The sequence below is a fragment of the Chaetodon trifascialis genome, chromosome 24, assembly GCF_039877785.1.
Source record: "Chaetodon trifascialis isolate fChaTrf1 chromosome 24, fChaTrf1.hap1, whole genome shotgun sequence".
Taxonomy (NCBI): domain Eukaryota; kingdom Metazoa; phylum Chordata; class Actinopteri; order Chaetodontiformes; family Chaetodontidae; genus Chaetodon; species Chaetodon trifascialis.
Window position 1 is genome coordinate 9,686,348 of NC_092079.1, and position 21,841 is coordinate 9,708,188.

Here is a 21,841-nt window from a genome sequence, read left to right on the forward strand (position 1 = left end):
TCCTTTAATCCACTGCCTTTTGAAGAAAAACATTTCGTAATCTGACCCTGAAAACTGGCTTCACAGCCATCAAAAATCAGCAAAAGGACTCTTCCATGACTACAGCAGCACACGCTGGAAAATGACGAGGGATGCTCTGCTGCTTTTCATTTGCATTATTTAGCCTGAGTGCATTTAATTGTGTCATAAATCACAGCTCGGTAATCCACTGTCATGTGCTTCATAAATAAACTGGCGCCTCTTGGGATACAGTAGCCACATATGAGAATTTACCCACCAAAAAGCCGCTGATGCTCATAAAGAAAGGATTTGTTGGTGTGAATTTGAGCCTTTCGGCTTTTTTCGGGGTTTAAAGGATCCTGTGCAGGATGTGTTGGGCTGTCAGCCCACACAGGACCTGCTGGGTTGACCTGAGCTAATTCACTGTCTCTGAACGCTGCAGACTGAAGCCCAGCAGAGCAGCTGTGGTGACCCACAGTTCGCCCACCCAAACAACAAACAGGTGCCAAACTGCTCGACGGCATGCCAGTCATTTCACTCTCAAATCAAAGGTACTCTGGAGGCGTGAAGACTAAACGTAGTCACTGCCAAGGCAGGCGTAACGACTATAATTCAGATGGAAGTTTGGATGTTAAATATGAATTGCTGACATCTGTGACACTGCTGTTGTCTTCATGACCCAGTGAATAATGAAGAGAAGCGCTGGAGGCATTCAAGTTCCTGATGTGTTTGCTGTCAAATTCCTGTTCAAAGTCCACAAAATAAATTCCTCTGGAGACGTCTTTATGATCATTAGATCTGCAGGGCCTGATGGGTCTTTGCATGATGGTCTCTAAAGATTATTTTCTTTATTGATGGTACTGTTTATGATGTTTTTGCTGAAACTTCGAGTCAATAAAATGCCAGAAAATAGTCAAATGTCTTCATATGTCTTGTTTTGCCTGACAAAGGCAAACATATTACAATGATAATACAAAAAAGAAGAACAGAGCGGTCACATTTGAGAAGCTGGAACCAGCAAATATTCAGAATCTTTCTTCCAAAATGATTTGATGATGACTTGATTATTAAAATTCTTATTCTTATTCTTAATTTTGAGTGAACCCTCCTCTGTCATAAGAGCCTTTTAGACACTTCCTCCAGCGCTGACAGTGTGAATTTTCTTGAATTTTAACTAAAATATGTGACATGGCAGGGCCTTGAGGGTTAATTGTATATTAATCTAAGGCTTTTACATGAAATATGAGGCTGTAAATGCAGTTTAACTGCAGGTCTGATTAACTGGGGAACAAATTTTAGCTTCACACAAGCCAAAAGGACTGTTACACATGTGAAGCTGCCATTCAACACAGAGCAGACAAAAGAATCCCTGTTTGAAATAAGTGCATGCATTTTCAATTTTATCTTCATTATGATCATCCCTCCTCTGTTTCTCATGTTCAGCCGCAGCTACGATCATGCTGGTTGTTGCTAAGTAACTCGTTTCTCCAGGACATTTTCATCATATACGTATATATCATTCAAATCCCATTTGCACAGGGTCAGGAGAGTGGGAGCGTGTTCATACTCTTGAGTTTGCTGTGAGTCACTTGTCGAAGCAACAAGCTTTAAATGTCACTTTGAAATGAAACTTTGCCTTGGAGCTGGTGATGGCGCTCATGATGGAAAACATCTCAGACTGTCTTCTGGAGAGTCTGTCCTTGTGTTCAGAGTCTGAACTCAGCAGAGACAGAAGGGCTTTATGTGAGCTGAAATTTGCAGATGTGCCACAGGGAAATTAAAGCCTCGCATTGTCTGCCTGCAGACGTGCCCTTGAGCAAGACAAGTGTTCAAGTTCAAGTTTGGGCTACAAGAATCAAAGGTTGTCTATGAAAATCCCTCTTTGACATTAAACATGGGTTTTTATGATGAGGGGCTGCAGTAAGAGTTTCTATCCAATCAGTGCACAAATCTTAACTGAATTACCTGAAAATCAGCAAAAGAAATGTGCAAAAATGACTGTTAATACGGGTGCAGTTAAACAGAAAAAGGGGGTTGTAGCGAGATGATTAAGGAGAACCAGTCAAAAGGTGGAAAAGATGAAGGAAATTTAAGTTTGTTTAGCTTTTTAATGTATCATGATTTAGTTTTTTATGGACAGAACCAGGCTTCCAGCTCCCCAAAGTAGCTTCATATTTAGACACCGACATGAATATCAGTCTTCTTATCAAACTCTCTGCTGGAAAGAAGTATTTCTCCACACCTTTTCTTTCACGCAAAGATTGAAAGCAAAATGTCCTCTCATGGCAACAACTTGGCTTTTTTATTCTTTCAGTCTCAGAACTTTCACTGGGCTTAACGCCCAACCCTAAAATCTGTGAAACTGAACAGACTGCCATCATAACAAGGTTTAGCAGCCTGTTCTGAGTCGCAGTCAAAATCACTGACTATTAGCATTAGCCCTGTGTTGTCACTGCCATCTGTTAGAGTGGAGATGGATGTGGAGTAAAGAAGTTCATTAGCATGTGAGCTGTGGAGGAAGATGACTAATACTGTCTCAATGAGCATCACTGACTAATCATCAACCTGCGATAACCCGTTAGCAGCGAAAAGCTTCAGTGGCTAATTTAACCCTCCCTCACTCAATACAGCCTTAACAGCATAATGATGAATGCAATGAACGCTTAACGAGCTGTGGCACTTGAAAAAGGCAAAAGGAGACACGTGATTTGTTAGAAACCCTGAATGCAGAGCTGAGCTGTTTGCACGGCCTACACTGTCACTGTGTGAAAGCCAGGCTGTGCGAGAGAAGAGAAATCATGCTGCCAAGTTCCTGAATGTAGCACACATGGCAGTGATGGGAGAAGATCCTTCACTGGAGTGAAAGCAGCAGTACTACGCGGTGGTGTCACTGCTGCATTCATGTGGATGTTGCATTTTACTGCCATGGATGAGATACATGGTTTTCACTGGACGGGAAATCCTGCTGTGCTGTGTATATTCAGTACATATTAGAGTTCTGTCTTTAGTCTCTATTTATTCTCCTCTTACACTCTTCCCTTTGGCCTTAACAAGCACTCTCTCTATGGACCTCTATAACTTTTTTAGATTGCCCCTGTACAAAAGCTGCTTTAAGGCCCTGGGGTCCCAGCATTTAAGTGATCAGCGTTCAATACAAATGACTGCAAGTGAATTTTTTGCCACTAGATGGCAGTCTTCCACAACACTGCTCAGCGCTGCTGTCATGGCCTGTGGATGATTTCTGCTGGCTTCATTCAGAGAAAACAGAGAAGCTTGTGATATGTAGTCAATTTAGGGAGAACATTTAACAGAAAGCAGAGATTCTCTTCTTAAAAGAATTCAGATTGCATCTGGCTTTTATTTTATATCACTTAATATTTCATCTTATTTAATCTGCAGTTTTCTTGTCATATATTACCGGATATTTCTTAAGTAGTACTGCAAATGTCAGTTTATGCCACAGGGGCATGTAAATAAGGCATCCATGAAAATAAAACCATAAAATAAAGCTTTGAATGTTAGACCTTCTGCAGGCCATCCACTGTCAACCTGCTCGAAGAAATCTCTTAATGCATCAGCTGTGTTCTTTTTTATCTGAAATGCTCTTGTTCTTGCTGCAGGTTTACTTTGAAGTGTGTTATTTTTGGGTCAGTGAGTCACACTGCGGCTCATTAAGAATCATCTCAGGTCAGACTGCTCTGAAATATAACTGCCCAAACCAAGGTCACTGTTATGAAGGCAGAAGCCCAGAGGCAAAAGCAGAAACCGCCATATTTCTCTTCATTCAGCTGCAGCTGCCACGAAATCAAATCTCCTGCCATTGTTTGCATGTGAACACTGAATGAGTAACGGCGTGTGGCTCCAGGACTTCATGCAGGTGGAACACTGAAAGCCCACATGGTGTCTGGTGTGACAAGTGTCTCCACTGATCCCTGCTAGGGTCTGTTAAAAAAAGCTGCGATTCATGTGGAGGAGGCTTGACGCTCAGTTTAGAGCCAGTAATAAATGCAAGAAAACACTGTAAAATGGGGCAAATGTTACTTAAAATAAACCAAATTACCTGCCAATAGAACAGGAAACAACCAGATTAAAAACAAGCTGGATACAAAGAAATTCTGACTTTGACAGTGTCGCATATGAGTATGATCATGTTACTCAGAAATTTCGCTTTTTTGCAGTGTGTATGTAAGATTTTGTGGCTTCTGTGTTGCACCATTTGCTTCCGTTCAACTGGACCAGTCACTGTGTGACCAGTTCATGCAGCCAAACTGGGACAGGCAGGAAGGCGGGTCGTAACACGGGGAACAGAAAAGCATAAAGATAGATCCTGGTGGAAAGGACAGGAGCACAAAGGCTGAAGAAAGAGGAAGTGGCTGCTGCATATGTTGAACTTAACCAGGGAATGACTGGCAGGTGTGTCAGGAGAAGCAGGATCACCTGGTCACCTGGGCGGGAAAATCCAACAGATTTAGATTCAAGGTCAAGGTTGCTTTTCTTGTCTCCTCAAATGAATGACACTTGATATAGGAAACTGAACAAAGCAAACAGAAAATAACCGCCCATAATAGATAATATAAAATGACCACACAAGCATTTATGCATAATAGCATCCCATAAAGTGTATCACGAACTGCGGGAAATTAGATTTTCCCCTAAACACACTGGATGTGATTTCTTTTTTTCTTTTTTTTTGCAGCAATTAACAGCTGTTAGCTTACAGCTAATAACCATCATCAGCGCTGTTAGCATCCATCACTGCAAACAGCAGGCACCTTCATCGCCACAGAATAAACATGCGACGCCTTGACACTTCCCAGCGGTGCTCCTGCAAGCAGCCACACACTGTTCAGCAAATACACCTTCTCCCTCATTACTTTGGAAAAAGTTCCACCCATGTCGCACAGTGTGTCGGCCTGTGTTGCTACAGATCATTTAATCCAGACACAATCAAATAATCACATCTACAAAACACTCATTTACATTGCTTTTTCTTTGTAGTGCTTGTGATGCATGCTTTAGTCAGTCACTGCAAACACAGAAAAAACTAGAAAAAGGCCGAGCAGTCGCAGCTGGTCTGGTGTGGAGCTGAATAAAAAGAGAGGCAGAGATAAGGAAGGGCTGAGCAGCGCAGTAACACCTCCGACTAATAAAAGCTTTTCTCTTAATCAGTAATGAACTCTGTGATTCATGGCTGCTCTCCAGGTGCTAATATGGCAGAGTGGAAGGAGGAGAGAGAAGAGCTGTGAGAGTAAGGAAAAGTCTTTTTAAAGACGGCGTGTCCCTCTGTGGCATTGCTGGGAAGTCAGCGTCCCTCAAACACACGTTGGCAGCGTCTCTTCCAGCACAGCAGCACCTCTCACTTTAATTTCTGAGCAGGTGGAGCTGACTTTGAGCTGCTGCTGTGCGTCCCTCCAGGATTTTCCTTCCTGTCTGTCAACCTTCCTGCTGTTCACTGACGCCTAGATTTAAAGATGTCAGACATTTGCACCTTTTAATCTTCTTTCATGCAAATGTAGGCTCTTTGAGCAGCAGGTTCACTCTATGCTGCATCAAGGATTGGAAAGATTCCCCCTGAAACATCCATTTCTGCATCGGTTTTGTTGCCAATGAGGGATTATTACTGATGTTTCAGGTGTGAAAAAAGCAGTTTAGATAATCTGGCTTAATTCTTGGCTTGTTTGAACCTGTTTTAGTGTCTTATTGCTGGTGTTTCTTCTCAGAACTGACAGCCAAAAGTGTAAAAATGAGGACCGAGTTGTGGTTTTAATTGTAAATAAAAAAGTAAATAAATCACAGCTTTTGCAGCTCATCTACAAAGACAATAAAATACTTTTCCTTTGAACCACTTCCGCGTGATTGTCCTTGTAACACAGAAACTGAGCGAATCAGCTCAAAGGGCCTCAGAGTCACCACCAGGCAAATTCCCCCTGACAAAGAATTAATAGATAATCAGACTAACGATGCCAAGTGAAACTGGGTTGACTGATTTTACTTATGAATGACACCATTTTTTAAGTGGTAAAATCAGAACAGAGGGGTTTTGTGAGTGTGTGCGTGTGTGTGTGTGCCAGACGTCTGTTTACTCTGAATAGAAAAGCCAGACAGACAGACACGCTGGTGGCAACAGCAGCAGAGGAGGCTTTTACTTGCCTACTCTACTTTTTCACCCCATTGCACAACAGATGGATTGCATTTTTGATTGTTTTTGGACGATATTGCACTTCTGAGCTTGAGAAATAATTGGACTTGGAGGAGCAGGAGCTGCCTGAGTTTCAGTGTTCTGACTCGAGAGACGTCAACATGATGGACCCCGAGCTCAGGTTCCTGGAGGTGAGGTGTCAATACGCTCTTATTTATAGAAATCACAGCACTGTGGCTCTTATGGAAGGTGCTGAATGAGTGTTATGACATCCTAAAGTTTCCTTCATAGCTGGAGAATGAATGGGGGAGAGTGACGCGTGTGTTTTATCGTAAACTCCCAGGAGTGTGTGCTGCCTCCTGGGAGAGTCGAGCCTCTGAGAAACAGAAACACGTCCTCTGGGACTCAAAGTGTGTCAGGACTCAGACTGTTGTTGTACGTGAGTGAGTGACAAATGTGCTGTGAGGTTTAAACACAGCGTGCTTCGTCTCAGCCGACATTTGTTCTCAACTAAAAAGGTATTTTATAGAGGACATACTGCAGGTCTATTATGAAGCAGAGAAAACTTGAACAAAAGAGGAGGAGTCCTTCTCTCCAGCCATGTTTTCCAGCTCCCTCCGACGCATCCCCACCCAGATCAGACCTCTTCGATGTGCTCTGGGTTGACCCCGTCTCCAAAAGAAGGTGCCCAGGACTCGTCCTGATGCAATGCACCTGAACCGACTCCTTTCGATGCGAAGGAGCAGCTCCCTCTGGGTATTTGAGCGCCTTGTCCTGTCTCTGAGGCTGACCCCAGCCGCCCTGCAGTGGTTTGGATCCACGATCTCATTGTCTCAGTCACTCCCCAGATCTCATGACCACAGGTGAAGGTTGCTCCAACACAGTACAAAGCAAAGGGGTCCATTTAGAATAAAAGCACACAGCCTCTTCTGGAGTAGGTTCACAGGTTTGCACTAAAATACTTCATGTCATGCATGAAAAAGAGATCTTGAGAGAGAAGTCTCTGCACAGCTCGGTCTGATTCTGACATCAGACAGGTGGCGGGGTCAGGGGTTCAACCATCGGCTATCAAATGGAGATCTTTAGTTAGCATTTAGGACTGTCTGGTGCGCACATTTCTCCAGGTCTTTTTCAGGGTTAGGGTTAGTCTAGCTAAACCGTTTATCAGCTAGCAGGAAAAACCTTGAACTGGCTTTTTACCACTATTATAAGGCTGCACTGAATAAAGACTGGCTTTGTACTCTTTCTCAGCAAAGCAGGTCTGACCCAATCTGCTGCCAGTGCTGACTAGAGGCCCATTTCTGGCTGGGTCGGACCCTGGACTCTGGTCTTTGGATCTAACAAAGACATCTGCAGTCACACTCTGATGTCACTAATATGGCTCAGGAGTCCCTGTAGGTCAAGGTGTCACACGATGAAACCCCATCGGAAAAAACTGACAATACTGCAGTTTGTTCTTTGAAATAAATCATCGTTCTCTGGAAGCTCAGGTGACTGAAGCCAATCAGGGCTTCAGGCAGGTTAACGAGCCAATCAGCGGACCCTGCCTGACTTTTTTCTGGGTCAACATCGTGCATCATCTTCCACATCCCCACCGACATTCATTATTTGTTCAGTTTGTATGAATTAAACTAGTCAGTGCCTTTAATGAGTTTAATAAATTGAATTCATTTCTAATAATTTTTGGGAATGGACAAAACTCATATAAACATGAACAAATGCAAATCTAAGAAACGGTGGATAGATTAAAATATCCACGTGTGTCCTCATGGAGATGACTAATATGTTTTGCAGGTACATGGCTGTCATCTGCCAGCAGCCCCACACTCCCACACACATCTATAAATTCACATTCAGGCCTTGAGGAGATTTAACGCAGTCACAGAGTTTCAGGGACGTCAATTCATATCCAAGGAGGGGATTTTAAGTGCGGAACTGTTTATCCTTTCGTTATGATATTTATCAGGTTGATGTCTGAGGACAGACTGGGAGGAAAGAAAAAGATGATGTGTTTGAGGGCATGCGTTTTTGTTGGCTCTTGATTTAAAATAATCTGCAATATTCTTAAATGCACATTCATCTTCATCACAATTGTATAGAGAAGTTGTGGTTTGGGTTAAATTACAGGACATTGTTTTCAGTATGTTACGGACACAAAGTTAAAATAAGTCAACTTTCTTGCTCTTTATACTTCGTCACCTTACTTTCTCCTTTGATCCCGTTATAAGTACTGCAGCCACCAGAGGTCACCACCTAACAATAAATGCGGTAACATCAGGGCCAAAGAATGCAGGAAGGAGAAATCTCAAGAACTGTAGCGAAAGACAATCACGTCCAACTAATTTAACTCCAGGTTAAATTAGACGAAGCAGAGGGAGAGAAGCTTTGCCTCAGTGTTTCCAGACTTGAACCTGCTCTTATCAGGACTTCGCCTCAGATCCTTTAGGGTCAATTAACCCACAACAGGAACCTTCCTTATCTAAAAAACACTTTTCATCCAAACCTCAGTGGTGCCAGACTGAGAGCCCTGCAGGTTTCCATCCTGGCTGCAGGTTAATTACATTCACCTGGCGTCCCCGGTGTAAAGCGCTCCCTGGTTAGACGGCAAGAGTGAAACCCAGAAGGGTTTCGAGACCCGAGGAGGAGGACTCTCAACTGCTTTGGCTCATGACCCATTAAAACAAAGCAGTGCTGCTTCTCGTACAGGCTGCACAGCGGTAGAAGCTTTGCAAAAATAACAGCCTTTTTCTCCACTGGAAGACGATGCATCTGAGTGTAGTTCAGTGGTTTAAAGGTTCAGTTATGTCCCACTCTCAGTAAAATTGGTTTTAGAAGGTCTTGACACAGCCAAGGCAAGAAACATCCTCAGGTTGCTGTGTTCGATTTTTAGAGGAGGCGAAGAGGCTCGGAAGTACTTAATATTTTACGAGAAAAAACACCCAAAAAAGTCATAAAACAAAGCTGTAACAGCACAAAACAGATGATAGAACAGTTTAATATCTAATTTTCCTGTTGATTCCATCAAATCACAGTCTCCATAAAACACATTTGGCTCTGCAGACTCCATATAAACAATGATGGCTGTTTCAGCTGCAGACACACAGATAAACACGCACAGATTAGCAGACAAAGGAATCACGGCTGGTGCACAAATACTGCACATGCACGCGAGTGAATGCAGACAATGCTCGAACGAGTAATGCATGTGCACACACAGAAGCACGAGTGCACAATCTAGGATGTGGTCTGAGGATTGTGGAGGAGATCTGTGCCTCGGGGACATCAGTGAACTTACCAAACACCAGCAGAGGTCAGAGAGGGAGACAGAGATCATTTCCATGTGGTCTCTGAATCCGCCTGTTAAATATTTAATGGTGAAGGGGAAGAGAGTCCAACCCAAGCTATGGGGATCTTTTCCTCCCTCTTTCTGCCACAACCCTTCCTCTCTTCCATCTTCATCCCCCCTCTCTCTGCCCATCCTTCCATTTGCACATCATTGCTTCCCCTCTGCTTTTCCGGATTTTCGATCCGCGGCCTGCTCGTTGACCCCGAGCCTCTCCCTCCTGTCTTCATTCAAGCACTGACACAGCTCATTTGGTTCCCATCAAACACACAGAGCTACTGCACATCTGATGACTTTTACTCGCTACTATCAGTCCTGAACTCTTGAGTAGAACTCAGGGGGCGGAGCTCAGCGCCATTTTTCTGCCTTTTGGGAGCATTTGGACCTTTGAAGTGTGGACGGACACATAAAAACACATTCGCCGTCGACTCCTCTGTCTTCATTCCCCCGCCTCCTCTTATCTTTTTGGACGGGATAGTGGGTGCAGTGAGTGTGTTCGTTGGGGGTTTGTGTCTTCAGGGCTTTCTCTGTGACACCTATCAGTTTGCATTCAGTCACTTGGCAGCAGGAAAGGCCAGCTGGTTACTGATCTGCTCCACTGTCCCGCTTCATTAGCCTCTGAAGGGATTTCAGATGAAGCCTCGGTGCGGTTCCCTCTTTGATGACAGCTCAACTATAATCCCAGAATTTATTTCCGAGGGATATTCTAACGCGAGATATCACAGATGATCTCTTAGTCCCTGAGGTGATACTGTAGGAGTAGTGGAGTGACATCATCAGAGGTAAAAATACCACAAAGTGCAAGACACACTGTAAGTCCCCCTGGGAGTATTACACTGCGATACAAATATGAATTCACAGGAAAATCATAAATGCTGTGATCTCACAGCTGTGGTATCAGAGACAAAAGGTCTGTGAAGAATGTGATGGGATGATGTTTAATTTAATTTTCCTGCAGCATCATTTACCAGGATTAATTAAAACACAGACATGAATTTAAGTTGAATGAACGACTCAAATAATGACTGATTTGAAGCTTAGATTGCTTTCAGCACACTGACTCGGGTTCCTCCCACAGATGCATTCCCATTCTCCTGTTGATGTTTAAGTACATTCACTCAAGTGCTGCGCTTAGCTAATAAATTATGATGCGTAATTTTATGTCAAGGTAATATTCTATTTATATCTAATGTATATATAAACCTTTATCTCAGCTGCAACATTAAAGGATTCATGTTGCAGCTGGTAGTCATTAATGCATTAATGATTATAATCCAGTGATTTAATGCTGTATGTATGATTCTGGGCCATTGTGCAGAATGAGCCGTTTTACTTTTGGTACTACTGTACTACCTTGCTAATACTTTGATACCTTTCTCACTCTTTCTTACTTGTACTTGTTTTTGTAATATTGAGTTTGTACTCAGAGTAATACTGCAGTAATACTATCGCTTTAATAATTTCCACACCCTTGAAACAATAGTACCCACAGTAAAGGAAAGTACAGCCCTGCAGACAGATTGGATTTTCAGCACCATGGACAGCGCTACATTCACTCGGATGTGTCCATTAATTAAGAAAATAAAAGCCCATGACAAAAAAAAACCTCTTGAAACAGTGAATGGAGTCAAGCTATGGTAGCTAAAATCCCAGACAGGCAAACACGCACACAAACACACACAAACACCTATTTTATAATCCTGGCCATTACCTTGTTTCTATTTATTTATTTATTTATTTTTTAGCATTGCACATATTTTGGATTTGCGCCTTAGTGATATTTCATACTTGCACTGTTTCCTACTTTGTCTTGCAACTGCTGCACAGCAAACCTTATCTTATATTGATTTTAGAGTTGCAACAGGGGAAATAAAAATAATGATCAACCTTACTTACCTTAAAGGGCTTGGACAGAAATAGCAAATAATAAAAACAAGCGCAACTAAAAACAAGTAATAGAATAAGAAGTAGATGGACGATTAAACTAATGTGGATTTTACTGAAACACAAGAACGTTTTTTGCTTACAAAGGAGACGAGCGCTCCGTATTTGGCTTGTGTGGCAACTTTTATTTTGAAAGTCCCACACGGAAGTCGCCCTGGTGTTGATTCCGGGCAACTTGCCGCTTGTGCTGCTAAATTGACGCGCCGACAGGTTTGGATGCTTTTACCGGGAGAGCCGCTGGATTCAGGCTGAGCAGGAGGACTGTGGCTCCGCTACAATGACGGCGTCCAAAGATCCGACCAAGAAGAAACCGAAAGAGGCGCTGCAGGATGAGGTACACACTCAAAACAAAAGAGAGACATGTTTGTTTGTATTGATTCACAGCTGGGAGGAGACACATCAGTGTGGACAGGAGCTCCAGTCATCTTATGATACAGTTTGCAAGGACACTCTGTGAAAACCGTGCTTATACTGCTCCAGTGCTGCTGCTCGCATGGAATATGATTAGAATTAATGTGGGAAGAGGGGTAAAATACAAAAATGCATTGAAGTGCATTAAGGTCAAAGCTACAGCACATTAAGTCTCAGGAATATTTCTGCAAATATAATGGTTTTTAACTGATTTGGTGTGGGTCTTCAGCTATATTTTGATGGAAGGGTTGCGACTGTCAGCAGTGGAACAAGTATTCAGATCTTTTACTTAAGTGTAAAAATACTCCTGGCAGTCAATATCTTTTGATGCCACATCCAAAAGTACCAAAAGTAATGCAGTTACGCAGAATGGCCCATTTCAGGATATATGTTACATCAGTGGATCTTTCTTAGTGACGCATTGATGTGTAAGCATCATTCAATGTTACACTGCTCCCACTTTTTCCAGGACTGGATCCACACACAAAGTCGTGATTTCTGGCTGCGTGAAGTTGTTGACGATTTTGTCAGTGTGAGAAACGAAGCTCTATAATCTCATATTGTGTGATCGTGTGAATGACTCCTAAAATCATTAGGTACCACAGAAGAAGAGCTATGGCCTGTCCGGACAGCAGTTTCTGTATAAATGAAATTTAAAATGAGTGAAACAGGAGATAAAAAATGAGTTAAAACTGAATAAAACAGGAGCCACAGTGCAGTGCATGAGGTAAGAAATAGTGCCAAACACTGGAAATAAGTCAGAAAGTATGTCAAACTCTTGGTATTTCAATTTTATTTTGGTAAAGAACTTACATCCTTATCAACAACATGCACTTTAAGTATCAAAGTGCTTGTCAGGGAGCAAAATGTCTCCTGTGAGTGATTTTTTTTTTTTAATTTTATTCGATTCTTAATACTGATGCATCGACACATAAGCAGCATTTAATGCTGGAGCTGAAAATCAACATCTTTGTCTTCTCCAGATTCAGCTTGTCGATCTATTTTTGCGTCTTTATCCCTTTGACTCCTTCCTCTCTCTCTCTCTCTTTCTCTTGCTCTCAAGCGCGCACACACACACACACACACACACACACACACACACACACACACGCAAACAAACACCACCACGCACTCTAGATTTCCCTGCTTGCTTTACTTCCCACTGAAGTGAGTCTGATCAACAGACTGTTGCAGTGAACTGTGTCTGCTACAGCTTGCTCTCTCTCTCTCTCTCTCTCTCTCTCTCTCTCTCTCTCACACACACACACACACACACACATACACACACACACACACACACACACACACACACACACACACACGTAGTATGCACAGAATTAGCTCAGAGACGTTGAACTAATACAGCAGTCGATGGCCCAGTGGTGTGCAAAGAAAGCAGTTTCCACCTCACCGACAGTACATGTGACACTAAACACAGTACTACATACAGTTGTTGTGCAGTACAATGTATCTGAAACCAAAAGGACTCAGACTGCTTTCAAAGACTTCGAATACATACTGTACATTTATCACTGGTTGAAAGTTACATTTATAGTACTTAAGGTACTATGCGATGTATGTTTCTGCTTATATTGTACAGTTTACTTAAACATTCAAGTGATGCAGAGCTTTACCATTAAACTAACCACTGGTGGCTTCATACGGACAATTTACAAATATAAGTACTAATATCCAATAATATATTATTGATGACATTTGCTCTGAAAGGAGTGTTTCTGAGTACTTTTACTTTTGGTGTTTGAAGTACATTTAACTGCAACTGTACTTCTGTGACAGATTTCCCTGAATGTCGATCCCATGACCCCATACAGGAAATGTTCCTGAACATTTCAGACGGCCTGTGTGAAAGGGGCTTCAATGACTTTGAGCAGTTGCCAGGCAACCGCCTTAATCTCCAGGATGTCACTGCTCCTCGCAAGAGAGTCCAGCAAGGTTTAACAAACAATGTAACATGTTAATTAATGAGGTTTCGAGGTCATTTTATTATCTTCAGAGAGAACCAGGCTAGCTGCTTCCCTCTGTTTCCAGTCTTTGTGCTAAGCTAAGCTAACTGGCTGCTGGGCTGTAGAGTCATATTTGGCATACAGGTCAGTGGCATCACTCTTCTCGTCTAACTCTCAGCGAGAAAGCGAACAAAAAGTCAGACTGTTCCATTTCAATCACAGCAAGCGCCAGTTTGAAGCTGTGAATTTGAAAACCAGTGACATCATCAAGGTTTTCGATGTTTTATTTGTCACAGAATTGGTCCAAATCAGAGCCCAGAGAGATGCTTCCGATCAAGATTTTTCTTCCTCTTCTCAGGCTTTTTCCTCCAGTACGCTTTTCTCGCTCACCTCTCGAGATCTAAGTTTGACAAAGGGAAGAAGTAGTGCTGCTGGAAGTCAGCATCCAGTTTGCCACGTTTGATGTGTGAAAGAGGCTTCACACTGTCTTCCTTGATGTACCTTTCCTGTCTTTCTCTAAAGCTTTGAAGAATGGTGAAATAAAAACCATATGACAGCTACCTATTACAGATCCCTGCAGTGTCGCTGCTGGAAGCCTCGGAGCGCACGTCCGCGCCCGTTTTCTGGCCAAATCCGAGGCTGAAACAAAAGCCCTCCTTGCATCATTATCTCCTCTTTTCTCTCTCGCGTTAACATCCTGGCTGCAGGTAACTTTCATCATCGTAGCCTGAAGCGAGAGTGAACAAAATCAGGCCAGAGAAGTGATGTAACCCAGTAGCTTCTCGGCAGCTGGGTCAGAAATGCCATCGCATGAAACATTTTGCATGTCCAAGAGTCTTTTAGCAAAGCGCTGAATTTGTGCCTTTGGCGTGGATAAGAGCGCCATCTCAAAGGCTGAAAATGTACAATCAAAAGCTCAGATGACACTTTTTATGTCATGTTTTTTTGCACAAAAAGCTTTACTCTGATGGCTCTTCAGGGTGGACAGTCACGACGAGGAGCTGCACAGGCGTCTGAGCTGGACAGCTAAATTCAAAAATCAATTACAGTCAGATACTAAAGACCACTGCCAGCAAGGTCGCTTGAATCGTCAATGGAGGATTTCATTCTGTTTTACATCTTATATCCAACACAAACATGAAACGTCACCTCTTTCTGTTTATTCAGACAGTCGAAAACAGCTTTCTGATTTCCTGCTTTCAGCCTTCTGACAAGAAAAAAATGAGTCAGTGTTTGAGAAACTGGAGTCACCCCTCGTTTACTTACCCTACTTACCCTCCTCAGTAAGTCTTTTTGTGGTGAAGATGTTTACTTTAATTCCTCTTTTTAGTCCCTTTCCCAAAGTTAGGCAAACATTTGATTCCTTAAAGGTACAATATGTCATGCTCACCATCGTGAAATCCTGCTGAGGCTGCTGGGAATATGGGTAGTTTTGCAGGTATTTGGTCATAAGTCATGGTTTCAGATGTTCAACAGTCATAATGATTTGTTTTTGTGTGACTGCAGGAGTTTGTGGACGTCAGCCCCCCGCAGAGGAACTGGAAGGGCATCGCCATCTCTCTGCTGGTGATCGTGGTGGTCTGCTCGCTCATCACCATGTCTGTGGTCGTCCTCACACCTGGTATGTCAGGCGTGCATGATTTACTGCTGTTTCCTCTTCATTTCTGTCTGTTGTTTTGAATTTGTAAGAACAGGCTGGACTTAACTAGAGTTTGCTGTGTTTTCCCAGTGGAGCTTCCTGGCAGCAGCAAGTCCAGGCTGACTGTGGCAGATCTGTACACACCAGAGTTCAGCATTCACGACCCCGAGGCCACGTGGATCAGCGGTGAGTGCTGTGTGCTCACCGCGCTGAGAGTCTTCACATTAAAAGGAGGCTTGCTGGCATTAGCTCACATGAGCTGCAGGTCATGTCTGCACTGAGGGAGACATGGAGGTGAAGCTCAGGAGGAGGAGGTGAGGATGGGGTGTCAAAAAAGTGGCGAGATGACAGTTGTGTGAAAGTTTGAGGGGCCGCGTGAGAGTGTTTTTATCGTCAACGAACGAAATCTATGTGTTCGTGATCAGGTGGAGCTGGGATGGAACAGCTGCTCGTGTCTGGCTGCTTCATCACCTACAGGAATTCAAAGAGGTTCAGGCTCAAGAGCTGGTTGGAAAACAGCAGGGTCTTAACACCATGACGCTCATTTCTCACTTTGAACAGCATCGCTTGGTGAGGATTATTTTTTGCTCTAAGCTGGATGCCTTGAATTTTTGAGAGGGCAGAATTTAAACCTGCGAAAATAAAGGTAAAAAAGATCAACTGGATCCCTCCTGGAGTCCTGTTTAGAGCGTTTCTGTGTTTTTTTCCACAGAATTTGTTGAGTTACTTGCCAAAAAAAACTTTAGTCATCAGTTCATCTGGCTAGAAAGACAATGCTAACTTGTCAGCTTGTCAGTTTCTTTGAGAGTCAAAGCTCGTCAAAGCAGAGGACTGATGTGACCTTCCAACCAGGGGAGGAAACACAAGTTCACAGAGGTGTGGGAGAAAAAGTTCAGAGCACTGTGGGAAGCACATCAGTAGAAAATGAGAATCTCTCCACCTGAGTTTTCATTACAGTCTCTGAACATTTGTCAGTGAAGAGCGGTGGCCAGTATCAATTCCACATATATTAAAACCATTTATTCACCAAGATTGTAGTTTCTAAAGGGAGCTGCTGTCTGCAGAATTACAGCGAATTCATCAAAGTTAAAGGAATCCTGATCCTCTAATAATCTCGTCTCACGGGGAAGAAGTTGTTCAGGCAGATAAAAAACTCAGTTGTTTGCCCTTTTCCGAAAAATGAGTGTCTTAACTTGAGTTTTTACAAAAAAGCAAATCACACATACAGCTGAGAGACTTTTGGAGAATCTGTGATGCATTCAAGGCCACGGGCACAAGCACATTTTGTTCATTCAGTTAATGTTTCAGTCGTACTTCTTGAAAAATGGAAAGCACCGCATTATGATTGAAAAAGACTAAATGAAATTGAAAATGAAATTACGTGAAATGATAAACAGAATTCCCTTATTTCAATTTTTTCCAGTCTGTTAAATTTAAATTAAATAGATAAATCAAACTAAAAATGTCAATAATCTAATTAGAAAATATGTTAAATTTAATTCATTTAAGTATAATCTAGATTCAATTCTTAAAATGAATGAATTAAATGAAAACATAGATAGCAGAATTTAACTCAGCCAGTCAGGAGGTACTTTTATCCTCAGGATGCCGCTGATCATATGATTTTTTAAACTGTCTCTCTGTTATTGATCACTACACTGGAACGAACCGTGCACAGTGCATAAACACATAAACTAATTGAAGTGACTCCTGCTGACCTGCATGTCCAAACACAGATGGCCTCACAGTGTCGTGCTGAATCAAGAGCACGACGGCGTGCAGTGCCTCAGGTCAAATGTCCTCCCGCCCTGTGATAAACCACATTCAGGCAACAACAATAAGACACAATAACGATAATAATAATAATATAGTGCTTATTGGTCGCAGTCAAAATCTGAGATGCATCTGCTGTAATGTCAAACTTATCAATTGTCCCTGCATGCGCTGCACACTTGCACATGCAATACGCACGTGTAGGGAAAGAGCAAGTCATTACCGACACACATTCAAAGCTTAATTAAATAAAATATTAAAACCCAGCCGTTAAATAATAAAAGCCACTGGAAATAAATCTTTAAAAGATAGTTGAATGAGAATGAGCTGGATGATCTCATCTTCAGCTCCCGCAGATGGAAGTAGTAAAAAGTAGTCAATAAAATGTTCTTATCAAGCTTAGATTTTACAGGAAGCCAGAGGGAAAAGCAAACAGTGCACGTTTGCTTCTGGTTTGAGTTCGGATGCTGCATTAGAATCGGAGAAATGAGATAAAACGGTGTATTAATGTACCTTGACCTGGAGTTAATGGACCATGAACTCCATCCCTTTTCTTGTTTCTTCTTCAGTTTCAACACTTCCAGTAAAAGTCAAACTTTTTGGTGTTAAATGAGCATAAAATACGCGTTTTGTGTACACACTGTGCTGCAAAATACCAACCCTCTCTCCTAGAAATTAAATTTTTAGTATTTGATTTATAACAGTATATGTGTGTGGAAAGATCAGTATTGTGTAAGTTTGTATAAGTCGTGTTTATTTTATTCATATTTAGCCAAATCCCTGATCTTTCTCTCTGAGCAAAGTGCTTTTGTTGCATGATCTGGAACCTCCTGTACCATCCACAACCTCTCAACGAGTGAGCGAGGGATAAATATGTACGACTTACCTCACCTGAAAAATGTCTGGGAACATCATGCAATTATATTTCCCATTGCAACATTGTAAAAGCACATTAGTGTTCTATAAGTGTACTTTTTTCCAAAGGTTGCCTCCTCTCTTTCTCGCTATTTGCAAAAGTAATTCAAAGTATTTATGTGCATCTAAAAGGCGATTCTGCGCATGACAAATGCAAGGAGCTCCAGTGAAAATGAACCTGTTGCATAAAGGCAGCACACCGGCAAATATCAAGCTGGAGCTCAGGTGGCAGAAGAGGGTTTTAGCATCCTTGAGCGAGATGCTAAAGCACATATTGTTCCCAGTGTGCCACACAGATGTAGTGAAACGTTCACAGTCCTGCACACATCGCTTTCCTCACATCAGGAAGAAATGTTGCTTCCATCCACACTCCACCACTTGAGCTCACTGACCTTTCTCTTCCCCAGTCTTTCCCCAAGGCCACATCGCCAGCACCTCCTCATTACTTTCTCTTCCCATGTTACATAAGACGCACGCTGCTGGAGGTGTCCCGGCACAGCCTTAATCTGTGGCCGAGGGCTGTATTGTGTCGCACAGCGTGCGTTGAGCAGCATTCCTCCACATGTTCTCGCTCGCATTCAGGCCCCAATGTGGCGAATCTCAGATGTCTGTGTTGTTTAACTGGCTTCTTGACAGTTTGACAGATTGTGTTTACGTTCGAGCTCGGGGAGAGAAACGAGATTGAGGAAGAAAGAGAAAGAAAATAGCAGTTATAGGAGGAGCTGAGCAGGAAAAATCAAAAACGCAGCAGTTTGTTGACAACATGACAGCTAAATTGTCGCTTTAATGGTAAATTCAGGAAAGTAGATGACTAAATATATCCGTAACACCTTTCTGGAGACTTGCTGGGAGTGACAGACGGAGAGACACAAGGACAGAGGTGGAGGGAGACAGCGAGAGATGGCCGTGCTGCTCTGGATACGAAACAGAGATCCACTGCCTGCTGCGTCCTTCCCTTCCACAGGGAGATAATACTAATGACTGGTCCTGCTGCCTGTGGCTTCTCATTATGGGCTCTGGTTGAGATGGCCTCACACACACATACCCCCCCCCCCCCCACACACACACACACACACACACACACACACTTATGTATGTTTCAGTGTGCTTCAGTGTGAGGACTGTGTTTCACTCCCTAAAAGCCGGAGCAGATTTGTTCTGAACAGGATTTGGGCGTCAGAGATAAACGTTTTCTAGCTGGTGAATCAAGTGACATTTTTTTTTTTTTTTTTTTGGCAAACCAAAGGAGATGAGCCAAGAAATAGCTCAGCAGCCTTGAATTGTCTCTTTAAAACATCCTAACTTGTACTTTGGTATATTTGTTAGCATGCACATTGTCACGACTGAACTAGGGTTTGAACCCAAATGCACAACTCGAGATCACAAAGTACAAAATAAACGATTTTAATGACAAAGTGTCAACACAAAGCACTCGTACAGAGGAATCCAACTAGGAAACAAAAGGTATCAAATAAAAATCACTCATTAGAGGAAAACTGTTACGTGATAAAGTATCAAAATAACTAAAGACAAGACTAGTAATCAAGAAATCAAAACCTGATCTGGACAAGGACAAGTGAGGCTTGAAGCAGCGTAGGTTCTCTGGTTTAACAAACAAGACGAACTGGCACAAAACAAAGGGAAACACCAACTATATATACACATGAGGGCGGGGAGACAACAAGACACAGGTGAAACACATTAGGAAATACAAAAGGCGGGAAAGGGACAAAGGGAGGAAGTAAATATGGAGACAATACAGGGGAAGATGAGATTATCAAAATAAAACAGGAAGCCATAAGACAACACTAAATATAACTTGACCTATTTCTAGGATATGACACATCAGTTGGTTTGGACATGAGCTCAATCAGCTGTGATAGATAGATGAGTCATGAAATGATGGATTGGCTGTATATTGTTATGCAGTTAGCTGTTAGCCACAGGCTGTGTTAGCTGGGGGAGTGAAACCAAACTTGTTTCGTCGTGGGTCAGGCGTCCCATTAGCTCTTTTATTGAGACTGATGATGAAGTTGGGAAATTACTGGCTGACATGTCTTGTGGTGTAAATCTAATGCGTACAGGGGATGATGAGAGCCAAGAGGCCGTGTAGCGGAGCATAGTCTGGGCTTGGATTTACTGCGGGGCCTCCTGGAGGTGTTGTGGGTATAATTCAAACACGTCTGTAATGGAAATTGCTTCCTCGACAACAGCTAACTCATTTCTTCCTCTCTCCTCTAACATCCCAGTCAGGCTTCAATGGCTGCTCACTGTAATTTAATAGCACAAGAGACACTTACATCATATCTTTTATAGTAGTCCTTCAAAAAACACCAGAGTGAAGCAAAGCAAGGGGCAGAGAACTTTGAGCCCTCCGGACCCTCAGGATGTCAAAATCACGACCAAACACTTAAAAAAAATTAACAGTAGGAAACATTAGGATGACAAATTGCAGCTTTTTGACTTCATTGACTTCCAAAACAAGAGCAGAATATTATTAAGACGAACGTCTCAAACTCATCAGGAAACCAGAGCAAAACAATCAAGCTGACATCCTGTTGAAGCAGATAGATTAGATCCTGAGTGTTGGGAACATAGAGTACGATGTTTCTGAGGATGCAGAACAACATGTGTTTAAAGGAGCACGATCATGTTCATGCAGACAGTCAGAAACAGCGTTTCCAGATTTAGCCGGCTTTGCCTAGATGCAGCTAACAAGCTGAGCAACAGATGAGCAAAGGATCTTGCTGCCCAACATTTTATTTTTTTATGTTTTTTATTTGGACAAAAACCAACAAAATGGAAAAAACATCTCCTTGCTTATTTCCATGCTGCTTATTTCTTGCATCATTCTCAGCATTACAGATTTACTGACTTTTGACGTGACCACAGGAAGCACATAAAAATAATCATCTTGGTTTCATTGCTTATATGTACTTTGACATATTCTCTGTATCTGTAGGGTCAAAGTTCATGTATATGAGTATGATTTTTAATGCTGCTGTTGTTTATATTCTGAATCTATCATTAATGTGAAGGAGAGCTTGTTTATATTGGATTAAGTCATGGATGAAGAAAGCATTCAGATACTTACGTAAGAGAGGAAGATAGTGTGCGTGCGTGCGTGCGTGCGTGCGTGCGTGCGTGCGTGCGTGCGTGCGTGCGTGCGTGCGTGCGTGCGTGCGTGCGTGCGTGCGTGTGTGTGTGTTCAATCAGAGTAGGCTGCGGATGAGTGCTTCATGCTGCTTGGCTTGTCATACATGACTGCTAATGAGGTTTGTGCAAACAATAGGCTACATCTTTAGCAGTGACCCATATGAATAAAACAACATAAATAATTCATTATTTATGATGATATTATGTGAAACATGCAAATCATGAGAGAGACAAGCAGCAAGAATCCTTTCCTCGATAATGTAAAACAAATCCTCCAGACGCGTCACAGATGCAAAAAGTATGTGGACACCCAAACATTACACCCATACACACTTATTTAATACCTGTAATCTTAAACCTGCATTCATTGTTTGTTTATTGGGAGCGCAGACGGATCTTGGTCCCTTCTGTGAGGGCAGGTGACACGATTCTCTGCTGGCATTGTTGGAAGTAGAGCATCACATTTATCAGGTGTAGCGGCAGGCCAAAGGTGTTGGAAAGTAGGTCTCAAATCAGCTTTGTGCAGATTTCAGACATCCAGGAGAGAGTTGAAACTG

General features: G+C 42.5%; 1 protein-coding gene across 2 annotated transcripts in view; it reads left to right on the forward strand.

The window, feature by feature from the left end:
- LOC139352101 (inactive dipeptidyl peptidase 10-like) overlaps positions 1–21,841 on the forward strand; it is a 44,799-nt gene that overhangs the window by 1,796 nt on the left and 21,162 nt on the right. The window contains exons 1-3 of one of the 2 annotated variants that reach the window (XM_070994156.1): positions 11,604–11,760; positions 15,308–15,422; positions 15,531–15,626. In XM_070994156.1, the coding sequence (XP_070850257.1) occupies positions 11,704–11,760; positions 15,308–15,422; positions 15,531–15,626 (268 nt within the window). In that variant the 5' untranslated portion in view covers positions 11,604–11,703. Of the gene's footprint in view, positions 1–11,603; positions 11,761–15,307; positions 15,423–15,530; positions 15,627–21,841 lie in introns of those variants that run through there. The other variant, XM_070994155.1, reaches the window with a different exon arrangement.